Source organism: Apteryx rowi, unplaced genomic scaffold, assembly GCF_003343035.1.
Source record: "Apteryx rowi isolate R43461 unplaced genomic scaffold, aptRow1 scaffold_531, whole genome shotgun sequence".
NCBI lineage: Eukaryota > Metazoa > Chordata > Aves > Apterygiformes > Apterygidae > Apteryx > Apteryx rowi.
In genome coordinates this window covers 307,534-334,200 of record NW_020450796.1, presented here as the reverse complement: position 1 = coordinate 334,200, position 26,667 = coordinate 307,534, and the positions used below count along the sequence as shown (strand labels likewise).

Below are 26,667 nucleotides of genomic sequence, written 5' to 3'. Positions count from 1 at the left end.
GAAAAGTCATGTCAGTATTCCATCTATGTAAAGGGAATATTAAATTTCCCTCCATTATGAGTCTGAAACAGTTACCTGCTTCCAAGTGACTCTCATTCATCAGCTGCCTTCCTGAAATGTCTTTCTTCTGAAAAATATTTGAAACATTACCAAATCATGAGTTGCACATTCATACAGACACTCCAGTCTGCCCACATATTACAAAAGTATTTATAAGCTTGAAGACAAAGGGAAGAATCATAATGATATTTACACACCATTTATTATTCAAAGACACAAACACATTGTCAGCAGCACAGGACAAAAGAATTCAAATATATGATTTCAAGACCAGTAAGTTACTCATAAACACAAGCATAATAATTCAGTAATGGTAACAATAGGTTTACCAGCAGCTTCTTGGTATTTGCAGGTTAATGAAAGCACAAAGCATCTATTTGGGCTAAAGATGAGAAGTGTGTAAAGCTTAAGCTGTAGCTACTGGAGTTGCCATGACTGCATGTTCTCCAGGCCTTGCTGAAAGAATTTGTATTTCCTATCCCGTACACTCAGCAGCACCAGAGACCCAGCAGAGCCAATGAACCGCACATGGAAAGACACCTTTCCGCGGCATTTATGGACCACCAGGACAATTTTATAACGTTCAATAATCATGCTGTTGCCGCTAGTGAGGAAAAAGATCTCTCTCTTCAGTATCCAGTCTCTCTCATGCAATTTTTTCAGGTTGACGTGTAGCCTGTGAAGAGCCCGTGCTCTGGTTAGCGAGCCAAGGCAGGGAGCCAACTCTTTGAAGACAGCTAATGTCTTGCGCACGACCCCCAACCCCAAATGCCTTGGTCTCCCTTTGACCCTGACCGCAGCCCCCCAGGCTGCCCACGGCCCCCTGACCCCAAACGCCCTTGGCCCCCTTCGGCCCAACCCCAAATGCCCAGGCCCCCTTTTGCCTCCTGATCCCCAGCGCTCCAGGACCCCTTTGCCCCGACCCCAAACGCCGCGGCCCCCCCGTCACCCGCCGCCCCCGCGGTCCCCCCTCCCCGCCGCGCGCCGGTACCTGCCGCGCGCCCCCGGCCGGCGCTGCCGCACCCTCAGCGGTCCGCTCGCTCCGCGGGCTGGAACCGGAGGCCGCGGCGGGGCCGGGCCTGGGGACGGTTTCCCGGCCGCCGAGGCGCGGCCCTGGCAGCGCGGGGGAGCCGCTGCCGTGTCCTGCCCCGCAGGAGGTCACAGCGGGCAGCAAGGCTGCCGCACTCCGCGCTTTGGCCTGGCCGGGGAGGACGTGTGCTCATGCCTGTCACCACATGTGCGTGTGACTCCCGGCTGGTCAGGAGCCTGGGAGACGCTGTCTGTGTGCGGGCTGCCTCTCCGGGAAGAAGCGGTTTTCCTTGTGTAAGGAAAACAGCAAGGCCAAGGCAGTGAGTCATGCAGAGGGGCTCCTCAGGGGCTCGGGGCCTTCGCCTTGCTCCCGCCACACGTACCTGTGGTTTGTTTCGTGCTAGCTCTGCAGATTTCATGAGCTGCCTTTGCTCACGAAAGTGGACAAAAACTATAGCTGCCCGCCAAATGGAGCCTTTCCTGCTGTTTTAGGGGGTTAAATCAGCCTGACGGCCAGTTGGGCGTCGGAGCCGACACGAAGGCTGCGAACGGGCAGGAGCTGTGGCTGGGAGCAGGAGCAGGGGATGGGAGAGGCAGTGAGACCGCCTGCCCTTTCTGCAGCCGCAGACTGTTAGCTCGACTCTGGTACCCATAAAATTGCAGCCCGAGATGTAGGAAGTGATGGCTTGCCTTGAGCATTGCTGGAACTGATTTCCTGCAAGTAGTGGGACTGGTGAGCGGTTTCGGTGGCGTGCGTCTCTATGCACCTTTAAAAGCAGAGGGCAGAAGAAGCAGTATGTGGCATGGCATGTGGTTTTTCTCCTCATCATCGCCTTTGGTTCTACTCCCATTTCTGCCCACCCCTGCTTTTTTATTAAAGAAAGAAGAAAGGCATAAAGCGTCAGAGTTCCAGGGCTGCTTTCTTTCCCTGTCCCCCTCAAATTTGGAGATGAGCCTTGGAAATGCCAAGCTTTGTGTATCTTGTTGTCATTGCTGTGAAATTACTTTTCATCTTTCTTGCTGGAACAGTTTTTTTCTTGTTATGTATTCAAATATTTGATCTGTCATTGAAATTACCAGGTAATATCAGTGATGAGAATACCTTTGAAAAATTCAAGGCTAAGAAAACTTTAAGGGCACTGTAATAGTAGTTCTCCATCATTGTCAGGGGTGACCACCAGCAGCACCTTCTCCACGACAGTTTGGATTATGAACTCTCAAGAGGCTACAAAGTTCAATTTGTACATTCATTAAGAGTTATTTTTCCCATCCTTTCCCACATTTCCTTTGGACTCCCTTCTCTAGTTACTTGTATGTGAGATGATCTAAATACACTTGAAATATCACGTATCATCTTCCACCCATTTTTTCTGTTACAAGGATTATGTTCTCTAGTGTCAATACAACTTCTGTCTCCTTGTGTTTTGAGGTTGGCATCTGTGACTAAGGTAGGCAGTCTATTTTGTTTTCAGACCTGAATTGACTTTTCAGTCCATTTTAATAGGCCACAGGCTAACGCACATCTCAGTTTGACACGTTGCATGAAAAAATTGTTTGGCCACAGGCCGCAACTATGTGTTCTTGTCCTGCTTGAGGTGAATTTTATATCTGCTTAGCTGACAGCCATGTATGTGTTCTCCAAGCATCCTTTCACTATGGACAATTTTTTTTCTACCCTGTCTTGTCAAGAGGATTGTGATCTACATAGTAATAAATATCTGCCTCTCAAAATAGTAATAAAATATTTTAATAGAATGATGTGTCAGCAGGCTACACAGAATTGTGTGGGATGGTATATGGCATTTATTTCTATTTTATTACCATATGTTTTATTATTGTCTTGTCATAACAAAATCACTGAAGCTGACTAGGTTGCGGTTGTGTCAAACCCTTACACAAGTTATAACAATTAAGCCTTTTATTCTCAATTGTAGAAGCTTTCTACCTGAAGTATAGTCCATTTTATTTGAGTATTTAAAGAATATGCTCTTCATATTTTACTTAACTGTTCTCTGGTAACAAACTCAGAATCCTCTAACCCGTTTTTTTCCCACGTTTTCACTGTGGGTCTGTATTATGCAAAACAATGTTTATAGATTTATTTGCTGACTTTTTATGACTCAGTGCTGTAGACACGTGTTAAATAAGGGATGTGAATGCACAAATGAATAGGAATGTAATGCAATAGGTAATTTGCCCCATACCTTATTTTTTGCCAAGATGGTCCAAAATTTATGCTATATATGCTGCCACAGAGTTGAAAATAAAATACAAAGCTGAATGCATTTTTAAAATAAAATAGTCCGTTGTTTCAGAATTTGCAGATTCATTCTTGCCTCTTGATATGATTTTCCTTTTCTATTTGAAGGAACCAGGGAACATTAGTGAATCTGCAGAAGAGGAGTCAGTTAATTTTAATGTTGGTGGCTGGCATTTCTCAATTCCCAGAAGTAAAGTTGCTCAGTTTCCTGAGTCTCTGCTGTGGAAAGAAGCCTCTGTACGAGATCAGTCTGAAAATCTAAGATTATTTATTGACCAAGATGGATTTACATTTAGACACCTTCATTATTACCTACAGACTTCAAAATTATCTTTTTCCAGCTGTGCTGAATTGGATTTATTGTATGAGCAAGCATTAATTTTGCAGCTGACACCTTTATTACAGGTAAAATGAGATATTCTGTATGACTTTTCTATAGACTTTGTTCATTCCTAGATGATATTGACTGTAGAAGGATGTCAAGGAGTTTGTGCATATAACCTTATCAATACTTGGAATAGGTATCCAGGCAATTAATTTCCACATTCAACTCATCTGTAACAATTGGTGAGTACAGAAAATGTTCCAAATTTGATTTTTGACCTGTCAGAGGTCGTTCAGCAGTCATTGCTTGCTTTTACTAAATTTAAACCAAGCAGAGGCTTTTATCTGCCAACAGTTATGCTCATTACTTTAAGGCAATTATACTGACCAGTCTTTTGAATATGAGCCTGCTAATCTGAAAAAGGTATGATTACCCTTTCTGTTGTTGCTTGAGAGGGTTCAATCTGACTGAAAACGATTGGTCCAAGTGGGACATCACTGAATTCACTGTCCTGTCAAGTGGGAAACTGCAGTTCCTTCTCTCCTGTTTTGTGATACCATAAACAGAATTGTTAAATGGACATCTTTAAGAACTACTTAATTTACTATTTGGCTGTAAGTATGTTGTAGTGTAATTACAGTGCAAGGTAGGGTACGTATTTCCTGGATGGATGAAATGTGTATTTTCATATATGTCTGCAATTCTTCTAGGTTTAATCTAAACTCTGTTTTTTGGGGTGTTTCTAATACTTTTTGTGGAATTGTCTCAACGATGCTATAATGCTTGATATTTTTAGCCATATTAGATATTTTTTTTAGAACTGTGTTTAAAGATGTAACATCTCCAAATAAGTTGGAAAGGGAGAGGAAGAACAACAAAAACTCCGTAGTCTATTGTATTAACAGTGTATGATCACATATTGTGAGACTATTTTGGTATGGCCAGGAACACATTTCACAGAACTTAAATTCTTGCATTTTCTGGCTTTTAAATATTTGTCAATGCAACCTTATCAGTTGATGAACATATCTTGCACGTGTATTTTAGAAGATATAATCATGGCTCTAAAGCTACTTTGTAGATAATATCCTGCAATAGTATCTAACCACTTGTTCAAAGATTAAAATAATGTGTTTATCATTTGGTAGAAGATTAGCAAATGTAGACTATTAAGCTTTGTTATAATTCAGCCAAACATCTGTTCCCCTTTCTAAGCATTAAGTTCCCACTGCTTATTGTAAAGATGTTATTAAAAAGAGTCCAACAGGTCTCTCAGGCTTTGTGTTAGGTTCTTGGCTATTTCTACCATTGTATGTTTTTAAGCGTGCTGGTGTAGCGTATCCTGAATTCAAGAACTAGATGCAAAAATGTTTTGTATTTTTTGGAATATATGAATGGCTCAAGTTACATTACACATTCCTGTAAATATTCAGCACAAATTAATTCTAGTTACCTTTAGGTGCCTAAAAATTAGGAATCTAATGTAAGTCAAACACCTAAACTATTTTAGTAACTACTGGAAAGGGGAAGGGGTCTCTGGAGAACAATTAATTCCATCAAAAATCATAAGCGTGTAAACATAGATTAGGTGAAATAGGGCTTCTGTGCCTGTTCTTGAAGCAAGATCATTTTGAGTGTGAATCTGTTAACATTTGTAAAAGCTGTTGCAAAGTACTCTGAGATCTGTTAAGAAGTGTGGTGTTGTCTCTTTGTATACAATATTCCATGGCATTTTTTTATAGATGTGAAGTACTGCATACCTGGATTAGACTTTTTCCAGTGGCTGCTTTTAATTTTTGGATTAATTATTTGAATTGAAGTAGTTAATTGAAAAACTTAATGTATCTTAACAGACTTTAGATAATTTGAAGGAGGGGAAACATAATTTGCGTGTCCGACATGCAGATATACCAATAGCTGAAAGAGCATCTCTGAATTACTGCAGAACGCGAAAATGTATCAGCAATCCATCAGAGATTCCTCTTAAAAGTCCAGCATTTGCAGGTAAATGTCCCACCCTCGCTTCCTAGGGTATAGCTAGTCCAGTGAATACTTGTTTCAGTTAGGTACCTTTGGTGTGTAACCTATAGTTGCTGGTGTTCACTCGCATTCAGACCAGTTGAGAATTTTGGGTTATTGCAAAATTGAAAAGATTTTAATATATTACTCTATTTGTGCACATAGTTTCCAGGTGTCTGTTTATTCATTTGCATGGGGTTGGTGCTTAGAGATAAGACTTCGTCTTTTGGGGAACGTTAAATATCGCAAAGGATTAATGCAGGCTTTTCTGTGCTAGATTCAGCTCTCCAAAGTATATGTTTGAATTTCATTTTTCTGTATTTATATATTGATTTTTCTTCCCCAAGGATTACAGGAAAGAGCTCCCCTAGGGCTAATGGATACACCATTACTCGATACAGAAGAGGAAGTGAATTACTTTTTTTTGCCACTAGATTTGGTGGAAAAATATCCTGTACTAATTAATGATGACAATTTACTGTGGCTCTTTGAGAATGCAGCTCTGATTGAGTGTGACTGCAGTGAATTCCGCTTCATAGGTAAACTGTACTTTTTTTTTCTTGAAAAGCACTTGCCAAAATGGAAGCAAATGATTTTAATCTACTTCTGTTTCTCGATAGCTGGTTTTATTCTGATATATCTAAATCATTTTTGCTATTAAACTGTTTCTGTCTATCTTCCATAGCACTTTTTTAAAGATCAGAATCTTTTTTTTCAGTTTTGGTTTTGCTGTCTGCCGGTTTTACTGTCCTGTTAATCAAGAAACAAAGCACCTACCAAGTGGCCTCCAACATTCATGTCACAATACCTGAAATTAGGTACCTGGTCACAACAGAGTGATTCAAAGTGAGGAATTTAGGTGCCTAGTCTCCTATCTCAGCAGAGAAAGCAAGATGCCTCTAAATGATGAACCCCAAAAATTCAGATGGTGCATAAGAAGATTCCTAGAGCTAATCAAGAGGTTTGCTTCCTGCCAAGCCATAGTATGGTGTCCTGTCTAGTCCTGACATGGAGGCATCTACTTAAGCAAGTTTGCTGCTTTTAAAGTGGCAGTAAATTTTTGCATAGAGATTGAGTGGTAAGCCGGGTTGAATTCTTTTAACATTGCCTGGTTTTAAAACTTGGGAGGATGTCTCAATAATCAAGCTACAGTATAATTTGGCAGTAGGTGCCTTACACATTTTCCGTTTAAGCTGGACCACTGGTCACTGTAATGCAAGAAAGAGTGAACAAGGACGTCTCACCATAACTTAGTGGGTAGAGCCCTCTCCTGGGGCAGTGGGGGCACTGGCCGTACTTATTTGCCTTTTATTAATCCAGCGGTTTTCTAAACTAAAATACATGAATGTTTCAGATGTCAGGGACCAGAAATACTATTGACAATGGATAATTAAGGTAGACAAAACTTACATGGTAACTCTAAATCTCTACTTGATCTTAATTCTTCAGTAGTTTAAAAAAAAATGTTTCATTCATGAAATATTCTTCCAGCTTCAAAAAAGATAAGTACTTCTCAAAAATATGTCAGGTTTCCATAGCTGCTCCATCAGCATAGCATTTCATCCTATGTGGACTCAGTTAAGATGAGATAGATGTGAAATTGCTATAGTTTTGCTCCACTAGTCTTATTGATCTGGTGTTAGCATATGGGAAATCACATGTTTAATGCACATTGGAGTGGGACTGTGCCTAGGGAAAAAAAACAGCCAAACAAACAGGAAACCTCTTGTATGAAATTCTTGGGATTCTGTAACAAGCAAAACTAACCTAATTTGTGTATACTTTGCTTACCCTTATTTTCTGTACCGTTTATGCTACACCTGGCTTTTGAAAGCTTCTAGTATAAACCCTGTTTTCAGGATTTCATCTTCAAAGACAAGGTAACTCCTGGTTTATATTTATTATCTGTTACCCATGCTAGTGAATAGTAATGCTGAAGGAAATCATAAGAACCCATTTTTGCTAGATTTGAGCACTGGGGAGATGACATCAACACACACTTCCTGTGTTTTATTTTTATTTTCAAGTTAATTTTCTTCGCTCAGAGAAGATTTTGTTGCCTGATGATTTCTCCAACATAGATGTTTTGGAGGAAGAAGTTGTAATTTTGGGAATTCCTAAGCTTACAGATGCTGTGAAAATCTATAGAGGTAATATAATGAACATAACTGTATATTTTCTTTATTATGGATTAGTTTTAATGTTACCTTGTGAGACTGAGTGTTTGAATCAGAAATGTTGTTAATACAGTCAATGCTTTGAGCTAAATAGTCTTATCAACTAATTTCCACATACATGGAAATAGTGGAAAGTTTCACAATAATTATTAATCTTCCTCAAGTCTCAGTATATCTGTGCATTTCATTTTTGTGTAGGCAACAGCTCTGTGTTGTTTTCTAACCTTGAAGGGTCTGCAGATTGCTCAGAAAGCAAACCGCAGGTGGCCGAGGTGCCAGTGCGAGCCCCACTGTATGTCATGGCGCTTGGTCTTCTGGTCAGATATCCAGATTCAGCTCTGGGACAGCTCTACGTCGGAAGTAATTTGGACAGAAGCAAGCTGTACATCTCTGGGAATGGGGTCCTCTTTCAGCACGTAAAGTACGGCCTTCCGTGATGTAATTTACATTCAGTTCATGAGACTGAGTTTGCTTTCTTGTTTCCCTTTTGGGGAATTCCCTTTTCAGCCACCTCAATCTTCAAATATAATCTCTGCAAAGTATTGGAATCTTCAGTTGGTTGCCTAGTACATGAATCTCTTTTATGTATTTTATTCAATACACTTATTCTTGCTATGATTTGGTTATGGAATAGTTGGTGTTACCAAATTTAGCTTTGATATATATTTTTATATATAATTATTAACACTCATCTACATCACAAAAAGGGAATGGTATGAAATACATGATGAATTTGGCTACACTTGACTAAACTCCAACGAAGAATTTAAACTTCTGAATGCTGGGTTTCAGCTTAGTCCTTATTCTTAGCATTAGTGAGTGCTCAGACTTACTCAGACATACCAATCTACTGGTTTAATAAAATCCCCTGTCTTATAAGAGAATGGCTCCTTAGGGAATCATTAAAACCATTTCCTGAAATAAGTGAAAATGTAGACAAGGTCAGACATCTTTGCAGTGACAGAGAATACTTCCTGATTTTCCAAGCAACATATATGAAGACACTACTTTTTAAAAGGTTGTAAATACAAAAACACAGTATGTGAGTCATAGAGGTAGCTTTTTAATAAGAATTCACATTTGCTGACGTCTATTCATTAAAAATAAACAGTGAAAACAATAAGAAAAGGAATAAAAAGTTTAGTGATCTCCTCTGTTTTTGGATAGGAACTGGTTGGGAACTTGCCAACTCCCTCTTACTGAAAATATGTCTGAAATCCAAGAACTCTGCGCTTATTTGGACAAAAGGGACATTACATATGAGCCAATGAAAGATGCTTTAAAATGCTTTCTGAAACAACAGGTGCCAACAGAGAGCAGAGATTATAGTAAGTTAATTCAGAATAGAATAAGCAGTATTAACTGAATGAAAATAAATAATAACAATAAATAATCAATTATCTAGACCTACTTTTGAGAAATTACTACAGTAACAAAATAAACCGAAGGTTTCACTGTCTGAGAGCGTTTGTTTTCCTAAGATCTACTGTCACCTAGTTGCTTTATTAACTGGCTGTTGCTGATCAGTGAACTCTATAGTAATAATATTAAGTTCTAGGTGAAATATAGAGCAAGTTTACATTGAATTTAGGTAGTACTATTCATATTTTTGGATAAGTTTACTTCTCAAACCTCTCAGTCTTACTCTGACTGAAATAGTTCACTGAGTCCAGTTCCTTTAAGCTTAGGCAGTCCAGCTTACTTTCATTAGAACATATGCTACTTTAAAGGTATCTAGGTTTCTAATATTCTATTAATTTCTATTTTATTATTATTCTAATAGCTAGGTTTCTTTATAGGTTTTCTAGACTCCCACTTTTCTGATGTGGGGCTGTTCTACAACTCTTGGTATTAAACTACGGAATCTCTTTCTAACTTCCAACCTAAGTGTATTCAGAGCCAAATTTGTTTTTGTCCTAAAATTGACCTTTAACTTAAATACTTCTTCCACTCTTGTTTATCCCCTTTTCTCCACTAATGCCTTTATAGAAGAAGGCTTCTCTAGTGTGAGGTAATACGTTCCCCTGATTACTCTAGTAAATTTTCTTTTCACCTAATCCAGTTTCCCCCTATTCATAGAATTTCAGTAGGAAGGGATCTCTGGAGGTCATTTAGTTCAACACCCTACTCAAAGAAGGTCCAAGTAGCTCAGGTTGCTCAGGGCCTTGCCAAAGAAGGTTTTGAGTGTCTCTAAGGATAGAGATCCTACAGCCTCTCTGAACCTATGTTCCAGTATTTGACTGCCTTGTGGTAATTAAATAAGTAAACAGATCCATACAGCTGGTTGGAATTTGCTGTGTTCCAACTTTTTCCATTGCCTCTCAGTCTAGCAAAATGCACCTCCAAGAATAATCTGGTTTTGTCTTCCGTAGGCCCTCCTATTAGTTGCAGACAGCAATAAGGTCTGCCTTTAACCTTTTTTTTGCAAGACTGATCAAAGCCAGTTCTCTCAGCCTCTCTTCTTATACCACATGCTCTAGGAAGGATAAATTTAATCACACTCTGTACATGGCAATCCAGATGAAACCTCCCCAGTATTTTATATAATGGTCTACCCCTGTCTACCCTGTTTCTGCTGGAATTGGCTCTTCCAGTGCATCCTATGGTCTCATTTGCAGTTCTGTGTTCCACTGGTGGCAAATAATTGCTCTGTGATCAACTAGCAGAGTGGTCCTGTTCACTCTTCTGCTTTAACCCCCATCCAAGCACTTGCCCTTTTTGTCCTGGCTCACACTTCAGCTCGTAGGCTCCTAGATCTATTTCCTGTTGTTTTTATGTGCAGGTTTGGCATCTCATTTTGTACTAGGGATCTTAATTCCAGTTTCCTCCACTCCTCAAGGTCTCCAGGGGATGTTTATCCTTCCAATTTTGAGCTATCATCATATTTCATCAGAACACTTCTGCTTTATGTGAAAAGGGCTGAGAAAGGAACTGATGCTCAAAGTATTCCTCTGCTCTACTATGCAGAAAATGTATATGCAGAAAAGAGTGAATCTTACCAACTCTTAGATGAAATTATAACCCTTGAGGAGGAGGGTTTGATCTTAAATTGAAACAACAGTTTCTTCTTATTAGTCATGGTAGAAAAAATAGCTCTGTGACTCAAATGTTTTAACAATAAATGATGCCTCAATTTTATGTATGTTACAGAAGATGAATAGCCGCATTAGAGCAGCTACATGTGATCCAAGCATATGTTTGTGCATTGTTTAGAGAATATTAGAATCTGTTTATATCATTATCCATAGCCCTAGAAATAATTTTTGTAAGAGTGTGACTTCTGTGAAGACTCGAGCTATTGTAAGAATCAAAATTCTCCATGTTGAGTTTTTAAAATAATTTTTAAACAAACTTTTTGGATGGATATATATTTTGATTTTCCTAAAACAGTGTCACAGGAATTGCTAACTGTAAATAGTAATGTGAACTACAATATTAATGATTTCAGCAAAAACTTTCCATGTCTTTGTTTCTACACAAAGGTAAGATGTGGTCTGAACCCAGGCTAAGATGTATCCAAAGCTTTTATATTATATCTATTCTCTGTGCATAAGAACTCTGTGAGGCTGTCATCTGCCTGGTGTACTTAGATACACCTACTTTAGGTGGCATAAACGTGCCGGCTCGGTATATCAGACATGACTATGCTAATCCATATAGCCTTCTTGCTATTATTATTTTTAAATGTATTGAGAAAAGGTGCTTTGGCTGCAGCATGGGTGGACTGAGTTGTCCACTGTTATTCTGACTTGCCTTTTGCTTGCACTTACATATAAGCACTAAGCCGAAGATGAAAGTTCCAGTTTTGTGTGCACAGAGTACTCTATTATTTTACTATTTCAAAGAATTGCTGTTATTTACAATATTTTGAGGTAAAATCCAGTATCTTATTAACTAGCTAAGTATCTACCACAAAATTATTACTACTTACAGTTGTTTTAGTTGTGGCCTTTCCTTTGTTACTCCAGCTCTAGATGCAGACTGGACGGCAGAAGTATCAGTCTGCTCACTGCATCAGATTGTGAAAGTTTATGTAGGAAGTAACTGGTACGAAACTTGCTTACAGACTTTATTGAAGGTATGGTAATTAATTATCTTTGGATTGCCTTAACGTGAACCTTCTTAAGACAGGATCTTGAATTCTATAGATTAGAATCTGTATTTCTAATGATAAGAATTATGAGACTACTTTTGACCTGAAAGCTTAGGATCATCAGAGCTTCACATATATGCTGCGAGTTACATGAGAGGACATACATTCAAGTACCTGAGGGAAATAAAGCTTGGACTTCCCAGAAAAGTACTTTTCTGGACTAACAAGATAAGTAGTTTGACTGCTAATATAAGTAGACTTGATGGAACCTGTTTAATTCTTTTACTGAGGAAGTAAAATTTCTGTTTGGATAATAGATTTCTTTCCCCCTAAAACTAATATTGGAACTATGCAAGAACAAACAGAAAAATAGTTGGGTCTCAACTATGTGCCTAACCTTATGTATGAGCTTAAAGTCCACTGAATTTAAGTTTAGTAGTTAAAGAAAAACCCATACTAAATTGCTTTGAATGAGCATGGAATTAAGAGCATACTGAAAATTAAGTGCAAATACTTGAGATGCTTTGCTGAATTCATATGTGAGCTCATTTAAATATCACCATTGACTATATCCTTAGAAGAGCCCTTTTTCATGAGGGAATCCTGCTTTGTTAAGCTCCAATGTATGTTGTTGCATGAAGGCACAAGTCTGAGCGTTGTATGCTTTTAATTATCAATCTGCAGGGAGTATTCCTACAAACTGTGCATTAGGAAGATAGGCATAAGTTTGACTGAGAACGTGGTCCCTCCATGGATCTGTTTTTTTCTCTGCATTCACCCCCACCTGCCTGTGAGCACAAGAATAGAAGAAATGATGATGAGGCCTATGTGTCTCTTCTTAAAATACAGTTGTAAGACTCATGGAGTATGTCAGTGTGGTCACATAGCTGTCCACTTCGATCTCAGGTCTTAGACACCTGGTTGTCCACTTTGCATAAATGTTCAGTCCCACACTCTCTTACAGAGTGAATCATCTATTTCCCTCTGAAACAAAACCCAGATCTGGCTTTGGGGAGAGTTTCCTTCAGGAATCTCTCTCAAGTTGTATAGATAAGACTATATGAAGTTTGGTTGTGTCTGTCCTCCTTCTCCTCCTCCTTGTTTTGTACCTTCTGTTACCCTAATGTATTTTCATGCCACAGCCCAAGATGTGCAACACATACTCCATATCATTCTGAAAAAGGCTACTTTGAATGGTAGCCCATCCCTCCTGTTATGTTAGACACTTTGTCATTTTGTGTGTGTTTATTTTTCAGTTTAATTGTGTCTAGGTCCGTCACTTTAACACAGATCCAAGCGCCCTGTGATGTGGACATAGCCGATTTGCTCCTGCAGGCCCTGAGCAGTCTGTGTACCACTTAGACTGTGAGCCACAGATCACTTCCTAAGGTGGATGAATTTAGTAGGAAAGATGTAGCCTCAGAGTGTATAAATAAAGCTCTGTAACAAGTTTCAGGAGCAGATAGGATTCTTGGAGTGCTTCTAGTCAGGGAAAATCCCAACTACCTTTTGTTAGCACAAACTAAAGGGCACGCTTGAAAATAGCCACTTTTTACCCAGCCCAGTAGCTTCTTTAAAGCTTGCCTGTTGTACCAGTGCTGTCCTGTCACCAGTGTCAAGCAGAGAAAACAGCACAGATTCTCTACTAGAAGAGCCCTTTTGTGCCTTGCTGTAAAAGCACATGCAATTTGCAGACAGCTAGAGTTTAGTCTATGTGCACTTTTTAAAGGGCACTCTGAGCACTACGTGCCACTTCTAAGGAGCAACACAGGCTTCATTTTGTTCATACAACTTGTCAGTTCTGATGCAATATGGATGTGGCTTGTGATTTAGGGGCTGGAATTTCTGCACAGTCTAGGGCAGCCTAGTGAACAACCTAGTTCATTACAGATACTGGCTCCAGAAGTCTTGTAAGAGGTGATTTTTTTTTTTTAATCTTTTCAAATTTCTGCACTGAGAATTCATGAAGCTACAAATACCTAAGCACAAGAAAGTAATATACACACAGCAGGATTAATATGCTTAATCTGGAACAGGTTTTTCAGTTTTTGTTATAATAAAACAATGGCCCCTATTGGTAAGACAATTAATTCACTCATCTAAAATGACTCTTCTACATTTGATATTACACAGGTTGAAGAATTGCTTTCATATGAGAAGAAGAAGAGTCTTCCTATTCTTGGAAAATGTTCTCTGTAGGGTCTTAATATATTTTTATTTCTGTAGTATCCAGAGCTTCTGTCAAATGACAAGAAAGTCTATTGGATCACATATGGTCAAAGTCTTCTAATCCATGGAGATGGGCAAATGTTTCGGCACGTTCTCAACTTTCTAAGACTTGGCAAATTATTTTTGCCATCTGAATTTAAGTAAGCAGAATGAATTCATGTATTTCTTTTATATTACATGGTTGTAGGAAAAAAGCTTTGTTTTCTGATTTACATAGAAATATCATCCAAAAGAATTAGAAGAAGAATTTTCTTTAGTCCTGAATTAAACCATACTATCTAAACTTAATTTATGGGGATTTAGGACTCGATTATTGTGAGATATTGTATGCCTTTATTTTAATGATTGGTATACTGGACACTTGTACTGCAGAGAAACGTGTGTCAAAGACAGGTGCACTGTGTGCACACATTTAACAAAAAGAATTCCAAAGATAAGAGTGTCTCAACTGAAAATATTTTTATTGCTGAGATAATTGCATCCCTCTTCTGAATTTTATCTTTTCTGTGGCAGGGACAGCTAAGTCTGGTTTAGTCCAGCTGAAAAATATTTCCTCTGCCCCCTCTACTGGTATCTCTGTACTAATGCTGAAAAATGTATCTTCCAAAGCCATAGTGGTGGAACACAGGGCTCCTAAAAATAGAGAGAGAAATCTCCATCTCTAGGCATTTCAGTCTCTTAGGCCTCTAAACTTTATTAAACATCAGAAACTGATATGGCTTAAAACCGTAGTCTTCTAAGCATATCCCTACAATATGTTTCAATTGCCTCTCTTTAATGCCCTGAGATTGCCCAGAACAGATTCTTTGGTGCTGTGCCTTCTTGTAGCAGTTTTGCTGGGACTGACACTTATGCTGCCACTACTCATGTCACATTTAGAGGTAAATATGCTTTACATTCAACAATGAAGGTCTGCCTGGCATCAGAAGATCTTTTGATTTCTTCAGTCCTTGAATTCCTTGCTTGTATTGATTCTAGTACATAGAATATCTTCAGTGCAGTTCACAACCTTTTAGCTCACCAGCTGATATGGTGATTTTTAGCACATTTTACAGGAGGAGTATGTATTTTCATTCTTATTCCAAAAGTCAATAGAAAAGTTTCACCAGTGGTTTCTGAGATATTTGATATATTAACCACTGGTTGTTCTCACTTCTGTCATCAAAGACATAGGAAGTCAGATAAGAGTGTCAGACACTAAAATTATATCTGTACAAACTAAACACGTTTGGGAATGTTTCTGGTCACCCATGCCAGCTGTTATAGAAGAGCCTGCATTTCTGCTTATTAGCTGCCTTAACCTCCCAGAGATGATGGCTTCATTCCTCCTATCCACTGCAAACAGTCCCAGGAACATCTGAATTGCCAAACCATGCCTGGGAATTGGAGAGAGTGTAAATTAGATGGGACCAGGTATACTGGCAACAGCTTAATAGCAGAGATAATCATGTTCCAGGGCTAAGAATATCTTGGGAATTTTAGATTTCCCTAGTTCAGTTACAGTCCATTGTACCTATGCACCTTCTTTGGGGGCCTCCCTGTGGAAAATGCCATGATGAATTTTCCATGCGAGAAAACTGTCATTGGTATCACAAAGCAAAGGTAGGGCTCCTGCTTCTCAAAAAATCAGGTTTCTATTGTCAATATCCAGGGTTAATTATAGGGAAAAAAAAGCAAGTTTGACTTAACTAGCAGAGGTGCAATAGCTTGAAAAAGAATCAAAGATAGCAAGTTTCACAAACATTCGGAAAGGTGCCACTGAACACTTTTTGTTTAGGAGCTCATTTATTTTGTTTGCACTTTTTCAGAAGTGTCCTCTAATTTGGGATTCCTGATATAAAATTCCGACTCCATGAAAGTCAATGGCAAGAATTATATTGATTTTTTTTTGCTCATTATTTAGATGTCAGATGTGAAAAAGGAATAAAATTGCTTTGGGTTCTTTTCAATATTAATGGTAGACTGTTCCTCCATATGTTGAAAGAAAAATCACTTATGTGAATGTGTCTTTCATTTTATGTAGCAACTGCATGAGCTTCCAAAATTAGTATGTGTTTGGAAAATATAATCTGAGAAGATTGGTTTGAATGATTTTATAGTTAAGTTTATTTACAACTTACAGAGAATGGCCTCTATTTTGTCAAGAAGCAGAGGAGTACCAGATCCCTTCCCTTTTAGAGGCACTTTATCATTGTGATGCATACAGGTAGAGAAAAATTATCTATCTATCTTTTTTCTTTTCCATAGTATAATGTCCTTTCATTTGACCTAGCAGTGTTTGTTCTTCTTTGAAAGGAGCACAGTTTTCTCTTTTCCTTCTGAAATACGGCCACTGGAGGATGATCAAGTCCTGTATCTTTTGGGCCACATCTTTTCTCCATGAGCTATTTGGATGCAGGAGCAACAGAGTAGTCCTCAGGCAGTCCACCAGTAACCGAGGAAATAGGCAACTGAGATATCCCCTTAGTGGTAAAGTCCAGGTATTGAGAATTGTAAGACACACTGGGAACCATTGTACAGAGACATCAGACTGAATGGAGATGGTCTGATTTATTAGCTTTGGCTCAGCCCTGGCTTTGCCAAACTCTAGCTGACTTCAGCAGACCCACTGGAGGGTTTTCTAGCACTGTGGAGTATAGAACAGCATAGCTTAGACAAAGTATCACACAGAATGATTGAGTCCAGCTGGTATTTGAATCTAGACAAATTCATGTTGAAAATAAGGCATAACTTTTTACAGGTTAATCCATTGTGAGACATTTTTGCAAAGACTGATGTCTCCATTGCTGACAAATTTTAAAATAAGATTGGATGTTTTTTTAAAAGATGTTTTGCTATTCAAACAGGAATTAACGTTGGGTTTTACTGGAGATCAGACCTCATAATCGCAGTGGATTTCCCTGGCCTTATAAAATCTGCGACTCTACAAGCTCATTTGCTGTTGTTTTGTTCTCTGCTGTGCTCTTTAGAGGGCCAGGCAAAATGTTGAAATGTAGGCCTTCTGGAATGCCCACAGAACTGAGATATTTCAACTTCAGAGCCTTTTAGAAAATGACACTGGCATGGCTGTTTTCCTCATTATTACACTAAGAGAGCTTTCTGGAAGTTAGTGATTTCTTATGGATTCTTACTTTGGTTGGTCACAGGTCATTTAAGCATTTTTAACATCGAAATATATTCATTAAAATAGTTGCAGAAGATCGTGCGGCAGTGCAGCAGGTCCTGACACATATGACCATGGACTATTTACATCAGGATTTCAACCTTAGTTTGTTTTACTGCTATCAGCAGTAGTAGGACACTAATGGAGCAGCCAGTATCCCACCAGTGGTAACAGCAGTTTCTGGAATTTATGCTAGATCTCTATGTGGAAGAAGGCATAACTGTTCTTTCCACAACCCCCATCCCAGATTAGGACCCTACTCCCATATTCCTGTACCTGTAGAGCAAGAGGAACATGTTAATTGAACTCTGAAGCATCCTATGTGTGAATGAGTCTGTTAAAGTCTGTAGAACATTTTAACAAAAAGGGACTAGTGCTACTCTAACATAGACTCTTCCATTGCTGTTTGAGTCATCAGAGACGGTAGCAACAATTCTGTCATTTATATCAAAGACCTCTGACAAATTAAAACAATTGTGGACTGTTGCCTAGTGTCCATCACCAGATTATCACTCAACTCGGTAGGCAGTCTTGTCAAATCCATGTCTACAGGCAAGTCACCAGGAGTCTACTGTGTGCATTGAGAGTTGCTTCACCTTCTCAAAAAAAATTGATAGGCAGCTTAGACAGTCACTGTCAGGGGCTGTGCTTCTTAAGCAGGGCAATGTGCAGTTCTCCTTCAAAAACTGTGGCGTCCATCTCCTTAAAATCTATGCCTGATACCATGAATGTAGATGATTGATTGACCTGAATCTGAATAGCTCTCTCCCCTAAGTGTCCATAACTTCATAAAAAAATAAAAAAAGAGAAAAGCAACTCCCAGGACTTGGGTTCATCAGCAAGGTTTAAATAAATCCATTTGTCAAGGTTTTGTGGATGCTAGAGCATCTTGGAGACAAGAAACAATTTTTATCTCTTGTGTATCTAAAGCATTGCACTTCAGAAACTCTTAGTGCAGATGGGCAATGAAAACTACTGATGCTTTGCTACCCTCATGTTACGCATTAGTGATAGTTGTGAACTCCTTTCATTCCCAGTGGTTTAAAACTAATTCATAATAAAAACGAATGGGTTGTACACACATCCACTGGTGACTAGAAATCCTAGCAGCTCCTCTTTACAGGCTTACTGGGTGATGCTCCTGGAAGAAGTTCTAAAACATCTGTAAATATTCATTTTCTAGATTATGGATCAAAAAACATGAATTTCACAATGAAGCTTCTTTTCCATGCAGAGGATTAAATATTGTGACTTGGAATAAGGAGCATCAGTTCAACAAAGACTCAAAAGAAGTAAGATTTGATTTTCAGAATATGTTGCCACAAAGTGCTTTTAAAAGCAATTTGGTCTAGAAATGTGCCAAATAATTGAAATTTGTCAGTTTTCAAAAATTCAAACAATTTTTAAAATTTCAAAATCAACTACAAAAATGAGCGTTAGAAATCTCTCCTGATTAAAAAAAAGAACATCTTCATTTTAAAAAGCCCATCTTTGAGCATCAAGTGAGAATGAAGAACAGCAGTAGACATTCTGTTTAAACATTGCAAAAATGTAAGAGAGCTCCCTCCATAATGAGATAGCTTGTAGGTAGTTTAGGTGGAGATCCACCACACTTACTCCTCCTTCAGCAATAATGTAAAACTTCCCCAGTAGATTTCAAGATAGAGTGCTTGAGCACTGTCCTGTGTGCTGGGCTTTTATTTATGTTTTTATCGAATGAATGTATGCTGCAAAATAAACAGTCCAAAGCCTAAGAACTAGGTCCTCTGATCTTATGTTAGCTTAGTCTAAGCACCACAAGGCTACCCTCTTTTAAATTCCCCTTTTGGTCTTGTGATTTGCATTCATGGTTACTTAGTGAGTCCTTCTCACCAAGGGTAGCAAATGTTTTCCTGCAGATGTCAGTGTGATTTAGGAATTGGGGCACAGGAAATGTGAAGTCTGACCCCTCTGGCTAAAGAAGGCCTAGAAGCCAGATCTTCTGCTTCCTTGTTAAGTGCTTTAAGACAGTAAAGTTAAGCAGGAGGAGACCACTGCAGCTTTGGTGAGTTAGTAGGATCTGTGACTTACCTTGGTCAGGCATGATCAGACTACTGTATTCACTGGCAACTTAGAACACAGATATCTGGTTTCTAGATGCCCAGCAGCTTCAGATGAGAGCCACAAGCTTAAGCAGTGTGTTCAGGCAAGAGAGCGTCCTGCAGAAATTTTCTAGTCATTGATGTCAGTGTGAAGTGAAAAGTAATTCCTACTCAAGCCATTGAATTCTTTTAGTCCTCAGTAGGGCGACAGCAGCTGAAGGTTATTGCCTTCATCCTACTAGGAGAAGGTGGCTTATATGCACTGCCTCTGTAGCACTGATGTGGCTTAACGCTGGTGTTCGCTTGGTAGAGTGGTTGTGCACCTTTCTTTAACTCTCCAGGCCATCCTCCTTGAACAGAATGTGAAGCAGTTGCTTCAGATAACTAAAATTGCCTTAGTTATAGCAGTAGCAGAGGCTATGAGATACTAAACCTGTGCGTGTCCCTCGGCCACTCCATCTTCTTTCTTCAAGTTCGGCAGAATTCAGTGATCGGCAATGAAGTGATTCAGAGCAACTAACATCTGTGCTGAAGTATCAGGGCAGGGTTTGGAGAGGCCTAAAGAACTACATCCAGCACAGAGTGAGGAAAACATTTTCCAAGATTAGGGACTCAGTTCTTAGGTGCTTGTATTAGAATGAGTAAAATATATAAATTGCCACAAAAAGCAAAGCTTACTCTCCCTTTGATATAAATAAAAAGTAACAGCATTTCACTGTATTTTTAGGAATATTCATATACAGCTGTGGATTTCAGTAAATATTATATTAATACATGGAGTAAAATAAAAGATCTGAAGGGAAAGCAAGATACCAATGGGGAGAAGGCAAAGTATTCCAGAATGATTTCACGGGCGAGAGGGGCAAAGCGAAGGCGTAAACTTGGAGGATACCACGAGTCCTCAGACGTATGGGTAAATTGCAGATATTACAAGCATTCAGTAAGCCCTCCAAGGAAGAGAGGAATAAGAAGCAGTTTAACAAAGAAATTAGAAAGTAAAGACTCAGCAACTCCCATCCAGAAATTAATTTCCCTGGTAAAAGAATGGGACATGGTGAACTCCAAGAGATGTGATTTCCAACATGTGACTATATCTGATGGTAATATCACAGACAATGTATCTCAGAATAACACTCCTGAAAAGCACAGTGGTATCAAGGGCTCGCTTGCTTCTTCTCCTGGGAAAATAAGCTATGCAATAGAAAAAAACAATAACATTGCCAAATATGAAGTTGGGGCTGAAGAAAAGCAGCTATGTTCATACATGTTCAAACAGAATTTGCCAGTTAGTCCATGTTCTGGAAAATATCAGTTCAATACCATAGAAACTACTCACACAATGGAAAAAACTGCAGAGAACAGAAACTGGGAGCAAGCAGAAGGTAGGTGATTGCTTTGTGATAGCTGCTTTCAAAAACGATGGGAGTAATTAACTGAATAACTTATATAAATAAGATACTTTGATCATGCTGATGAATTTTAGAGTGACAGTCTCAACCTTTTTCTTCTTCTGCTTGTAGGAAGTTTCTCCAGTGAAGTAAGAGACAAGCACTTGCAGATGAAACTCATCCCTATAAAAAGCAGTAAGTTAACTGTCAGCTGTTAAGCAAAGGCCTGACTATGACTGGAGGGATTTTTTTTTTTATAGCTTGTCTATGCAGAGTTGACTACTAAAAGTGTATTTGCCAGAAAGGTGGAGCACCTTTTTAAGCAACTAGCCTTAATGCATTGTTCTTTAATTATCTCCTTGTTACCCTACCTTTATAGCTGTGTAATGAACAATAAAGCTGATTTGCTGTGTTAAGTTACCCATCTGCATTTTTGAGATATTTGGATGCTTAAAGGTACAGTATTGTGACCAGAAACATTGGACATGGTTAGTTTAGTAACACTTGGTAATGGTGCAAAATAAAGCATCACAGCTGGATTTGGGGAGCACAATGAACAAAGAAAGAGACTCATGTCAACTTCAGTTCTGTCCTGAGGGTTCCCAGGATTTTTTGAATGGGCTCTTGAGTCGTCTTGACTATTCAGATAGACCTTGCAAATAGAATCATTTTTAAATGTTTGTGGTAATTTACTGCTACTTTTATTGGAGTTGCTGGCACTGTACAAGGACAGTAAAAGTTCAGACATCACAGAACTGTATATCAAAACCTGAAAGCTTACATGTTTTACAGGGTTTCAGATGTAGGGCCTAACATATCCATACTACTAGTGTAAATTGAGCTGTAATCTGCTGATTGAAGTCTGCTGTATCCAGTGAGATCACTGAGCTATGGTCTATTTACAGAAAGCTGTAATTTAGCATAGAAACTGAAATATCTAACCCAGAGGTTTCCACAGGCATGTATAGGAGTTGAAAAGATTTGCCTGGTAGTCAGGATGCTAAATGCAAACTCAGGAAACCTCAGTGGAATTTCTTAGTCCAAGTCTTCTTATACCACCCTGAGGAGGACCTGATTTACCCTCTCCCTCAGCTTACCACTTCCACAGTGGGTAACATTGCAAGTTTTCGCAGAATTGTTGGCAAAGCAAAATGTATTAATAATGATTGTGAATGTTTTTGTTACTATAGTAATGAAAGCCAGATTATTATTTTGCTAGATAAAACTCTTTTTTGTCCTTTGAAAAAAATTCCAGACTGAATCTACTTGGGTTTGGTTAAGCAATACATAATGATTACTCTTTCTAAATGTCCCCTGTGAAAGAGGGGAGTAGAGAAGACATGTAATGTTATATTTAAGGTTGTAAATTTCTGACTTTAAGATTGAAATTTTCTATCTATTTGTACTTTGCCTTTTCTGGGAAAACATCATGACAGAATAAAGACAAAACAAGTCCATACCTTTAATGAGAATATATAGTGATCTTGATATAGATATAGATATAGATATAGTGGTCGTACTTATATATAAACAAACGTGTTAATGCCATTACTGTTGGTGCAGGCTTTACTGTAAAACTCAACATCTATTTATTCACAGAAACAACGGACAATGAACAAACCAACATTGTTCTGGAAGAGCACAGAAATGTAGGATTGATTCTTAAAGTTGAACATCCTCCAGTTTTAGGCAGTGATGGCTTTTGTACAGGCAATGAAGAGAGTGTTGTTTATAGCATTCTGCTTGATGGTACTCAACTGGATAATTCATACACTCAAGCACTAGCCAAAGGTAAGGAAATACAAATAGCTGTAGGATGTTGCTGCAGAGTTTTTAGTAAGAAAACCAATGTCTCTATCATGATTTGTTGTCAGTTCTGACTAGCGGAGTAGCTATGGTTATTGCAGCCTAATTGCTACTTACATTTAGTTCTTCAAAACAGCTGGACAGCAGCTGACTAACCTTGCAGGTGCCCTGAATATTTACACCAGTGAAGTTTTTAATGCACCAAATTTGTGATTGGTCTACAGAGCTAGTAAGAGCAGGGAGAAAAAAAAAAAAGAAAGAAAGAAAATCAATCAACTCACTATCCCAGCAGTTAAAGATTTTGCTCAGGATATGGAAGTGTAAAGTTGAGCTTCCTGCTCTATTGCATGCTTATTTATTTATGCTAAATATAAAAGGGAGATTGTAGCAGATCAGTCTGAATAATGCAGTGGGCATTTCTTGGTGATGTTGTGTCAAATCCCAGCTGCTGATCATAGACAGTCTCCCATATTCCTGGTGAAAGTGCTAAACATGTGGCTTTGGAGGTGGATAGGTACTACAGTGCTGCTGTGTTCTGTCTGAGAAAGGTACAGGAATGGTATAGGAAAGGAGCTCTAGGAAGGGCTCATGGCTGTGATTTCTCTATGGAAGGCAGGAGGCACCTGGGTCTTGAAGGGGGCAGGGCTCAAGACCTACCACATTCTTCAGCATTTCTTATCAGTTGGGTTTGACTGTGCAGCTTGCAGGTTTGCAGATGCCTTCTTTGGAGCCTAATTCTTCCTGTCCTTTGTAAAGTGAGCCTGGGTCTTCCCATGCTTCCTGTGCTGTATATAGTGAGCCTGTGTGCCCACTTTGTGGCTGAAGATTTAGTTTGCTGGGTGGGAGTGTGCTTAAAGGTTGTTGCAGTTTGGAAACCCCTTTGAATATCTAGAGCCAGACTGACTAGCTTCAGTACACACACACACCCACACCTAGACAGAGCTCTTCCATTTGTACAAAATCATTGTCCTTAAATCCCCATAGAATAGAGGGAAGAAAAAAACTAATTAAGCATACTGTAAATGACATGAATGTCACAAAGCCTGCCAAATTATAGACTAAACAGACTAAATGATTAAACTGTTGCGACCCAAGGAATTATACCTGATGATCTACACAAAGGCAATTACTCAGCTTTCTTCGGTCCTCCGACTCAGCTCACATATTACTGTTTGTAGGTGTTTCAGGCAAACCCTCATATAGAGCTCAGATTTGAAAACTGACTGTTAGGATTCAGTTGTTTTAAAATCTTGGACAGGAAAGGCATTAAAGAAGCCAAAGGCAGGATTACTGAAATGTTAGCATGCTGAAACCACTTTTTTTTTTCTAATATTTTTAGTTCTTTGAACTGTTCCTTGTAGATACAGTATTTCTAAGTTTTGCCCTCTCGCATGAAGAGATATTCTATGCCAGGAAGTGCCACTGTTTCCTGACTGACGTTATCCTGAACTCAGTAAAGCAGAAGGATCCCAAAGAAATCACAGCCAAAGTCGTGACTCTTGTGAATAGGCTTTGGGTAGGTACAAGTTCATAATGATCCAGACGAGACATGTCTTCTCAGGTTCTTGAGGTCATCGGTATGGTGTGGGACGGGGTGGCAGGACAGGACACAGAAACTCGCAGTGTTCAAATGCAGTGCCCAACTCCTCGAAGCCTTGCTGCTGGTGGAAGTCAGGCACCAAGTTTGATACACAGGGAGAAGCAGGCATCTGAACAGGAGCCATGGTTGCCATTGTGCTGAGTGGGGGAACGTCCTAAGACAGACAACCACTAAGGCCGTAAATAGAGCATAGGGCCCTCAGAGTTATGTGCTGAAAGCTAGGCAATAAGGTGGTGTCTAGCAGCAATCAGGAGTCTTGCTTGAAATTAGGTACCAGTTCCCTTCTCCTTCTTGAAAACCAAGGAGACCTAAGTCCCATCAGAAGATGGCTTTGGGAAAGAGCACCTTCCTACCCAATCGCTCAGCGGTTGGGGCACTTTTGTATGTTAAGGCCCATGTCTCTCTTGAGAGGGTTTAAACCTGAATAATCAATAGCTTAAGAGTGTGAGATGAAGCATTTGCTGTCTTGCCTGTTGAAAAGGTTCCAGCTGGGGTAAAACACTACCCTCACCTAGTCCACTAGTGCAAGGCTAGTTGAAGTCTAGCAACTAAAGCACCCCTTGCGTGTGCATGTGTGTGTGTGTGTGGGGGGGGGGGGCTGTAGTCCCTGTTGCAGGAAACACTAAATATATATATATATGTGGCAGTGTCCCCTACCCCCTAGCTTCAGGGCATCCTTCCAGTCTTTGGGTTTGGGAGGCACAGTGGCATGCTTTGCTGCGCTCCCTGCAGAGCACCAGCAATTGCTTTCGGAGCACCAGTAGTAGGTAAAAAATACAGCCACTTCATAAATAATCATTTTGCCATAGCAAATAAATGGAATGTGATTTCTTCCAAAGAAACAAGGGGTCATGACATTGTAGCATGACACTTGACAGCTGTGAGAACTGTCAAAAGCAACTCATGGCCCTACGTGCAGATGCTCCATTAAGTAAACCATGACCCCCACCCCCCCCAACCGAAACTCACTTGTGCCACCAGATGCGTTTGCAGCAGGAATGAACACTTACCCTCAAGGAGCCAGGAATTTCTGGTTTCATTCATTCACATTGGAAACAGCTGATTCCACCTCCTCCCGTTCCCCCCTGCCCTTTCCTGACCCAGAGGTCTTGTTTGAAGAAGCATTTCCTTTCCATGCAGAGACCAAGCTGCTATTTGCACAGCCTCCTCTTTGTCCAGAAGCATTTTTATTTCTCCCCTTGGAGAGGGGGGAGAAAGATGTAGGAAAAGGACTTGGGACACTTTGCCCTTGAGTTTTCCTCATCTAGTACGAGTGAGTGTACATGTGTGTGTGTCGGGGGCATTCCAGCCCTTGAGGGTGTCTGTTACCTCATACCAAGCCTTATTAATCTTACTAATAATTAGCCCTGGTCAAGGACTGACTGAGAACTTCCCTTCCCATCGTCCAGATGGTAATTTCACCAATACAAGGAGCATTGCTCATTGGCAGAGGCTGGACACTTTAGTTAGAGTACCTCCTTGTTGATATACCAAGCTTGTGTTTTATATTTCAGACTCTGCAGATCACCCCCAAGGAGTTTGTTGCAAATTTACTGAACACAGAATATTTTAAAGGTGACAGACATGTTCATGAAGAGCTACTTAAGTGGGTGGAAGTAAGTACCATTTGCCACCAGGGGATGCTATACGGCTGAACTTTTTTTTAAACTCTTTTTTTTTTGCTTTAAGATTTTTGCTTAAATTGGTTCACAGGTCTCAGCTTCGATTATGGAATGAGTGAAGTGAGGGGGCAATTTTACAGCACAACTTGACTAATGTTACATATCAGCTTAACAGAAGTTTAAAATTGTGCCGCTAATTTATGAGATTGCTTCCTCCACAAAAAGGGGGCAGAAGACCTTTAAGGTTGTTAAGAAATGAAGAGCAAAGAGTCTGTTATTCTGCTATATGGCATAGTCAGCTGGTGATTTAACGGTGGCCTTCGTTTTGTGCTTTTCAGTTTACCCTACCATTTGCATGGAAGTACAGTCGCTGCATTGATTTACTGATACAGAGAGGGTTTGCTAGATCTATCTCATACTTTGCCTTGGAAATGTAAGTTTACAGAAATGTTAATAAAAATCTGACACAGTCTTTATAATGGTTTTATTTTCGTCACGTGAATGTGTGAGAAAAAGCTTTTCAAAATGTGCTCAGCCTTCATTTAACCTTGAATAGTAACTTTATTTAGGCAGGAATCCTTGTAACAACCTTCTGCTTTAGGTGACAAAAGTGGAGATGTCTTATTTCTTACCTCTTTACGGGTCACCAGTGAGGTTTGTTTACCAGAAAACCATGCTTTCCAGTGAAAGAAAATGCAGCGCTGGTGCCCAGTCACCTGTACATCTATTCCTCCTATCCTTCTGTTTGTGTGTGTTGTCATGAAAGCTTGCTGTATGTGGCATGGTATTCCACTTAATTCCTTGACTGGGTCTGT

The 26,667-nt window shown here is 39.4% G+C and overlaps 1 protein-coding gene across 1 annotated transcript; it reads left to right on the top strand.

Annotated features, from left to right (window-relative positions):
• The first annotated feature begins 3,433 nt into the window (after window positions 1–3,433).
• KCTD19 (potassium channel tetramerization domain containing 19) lies at window positions 3,434–26,289 on the top strand. The gene is made up of 16 exons (XM_026080949.1): window positions 3,434–3,754; window positions 5,528–5,678; window positions 6,041–6,232; window positions 7,721–7,843; window positions 8,102–8,291; window positions 9,038–9,198; window positions 11,845–11,948; window positions 14,190–14,332; window positions 16,315–16,398; window positions 18,539–18,647; window positions 20,164–20,818; window positions 20,957–21,001; window positions 22,370–22,615; window positions 23,992–24,146; window positions 25,745–25,846; window positions 26,191–26,289. Exons 1-16 carry the CDS (start codon window positions 3,434–3,436, stop codon window positions 26,287–26,289), a joined length of 2,880 nt encoding a protein of 959 aa, XP_025936734.1.
• Window positions 26,290–26,667: the final 378 nt, after the last annotated feature.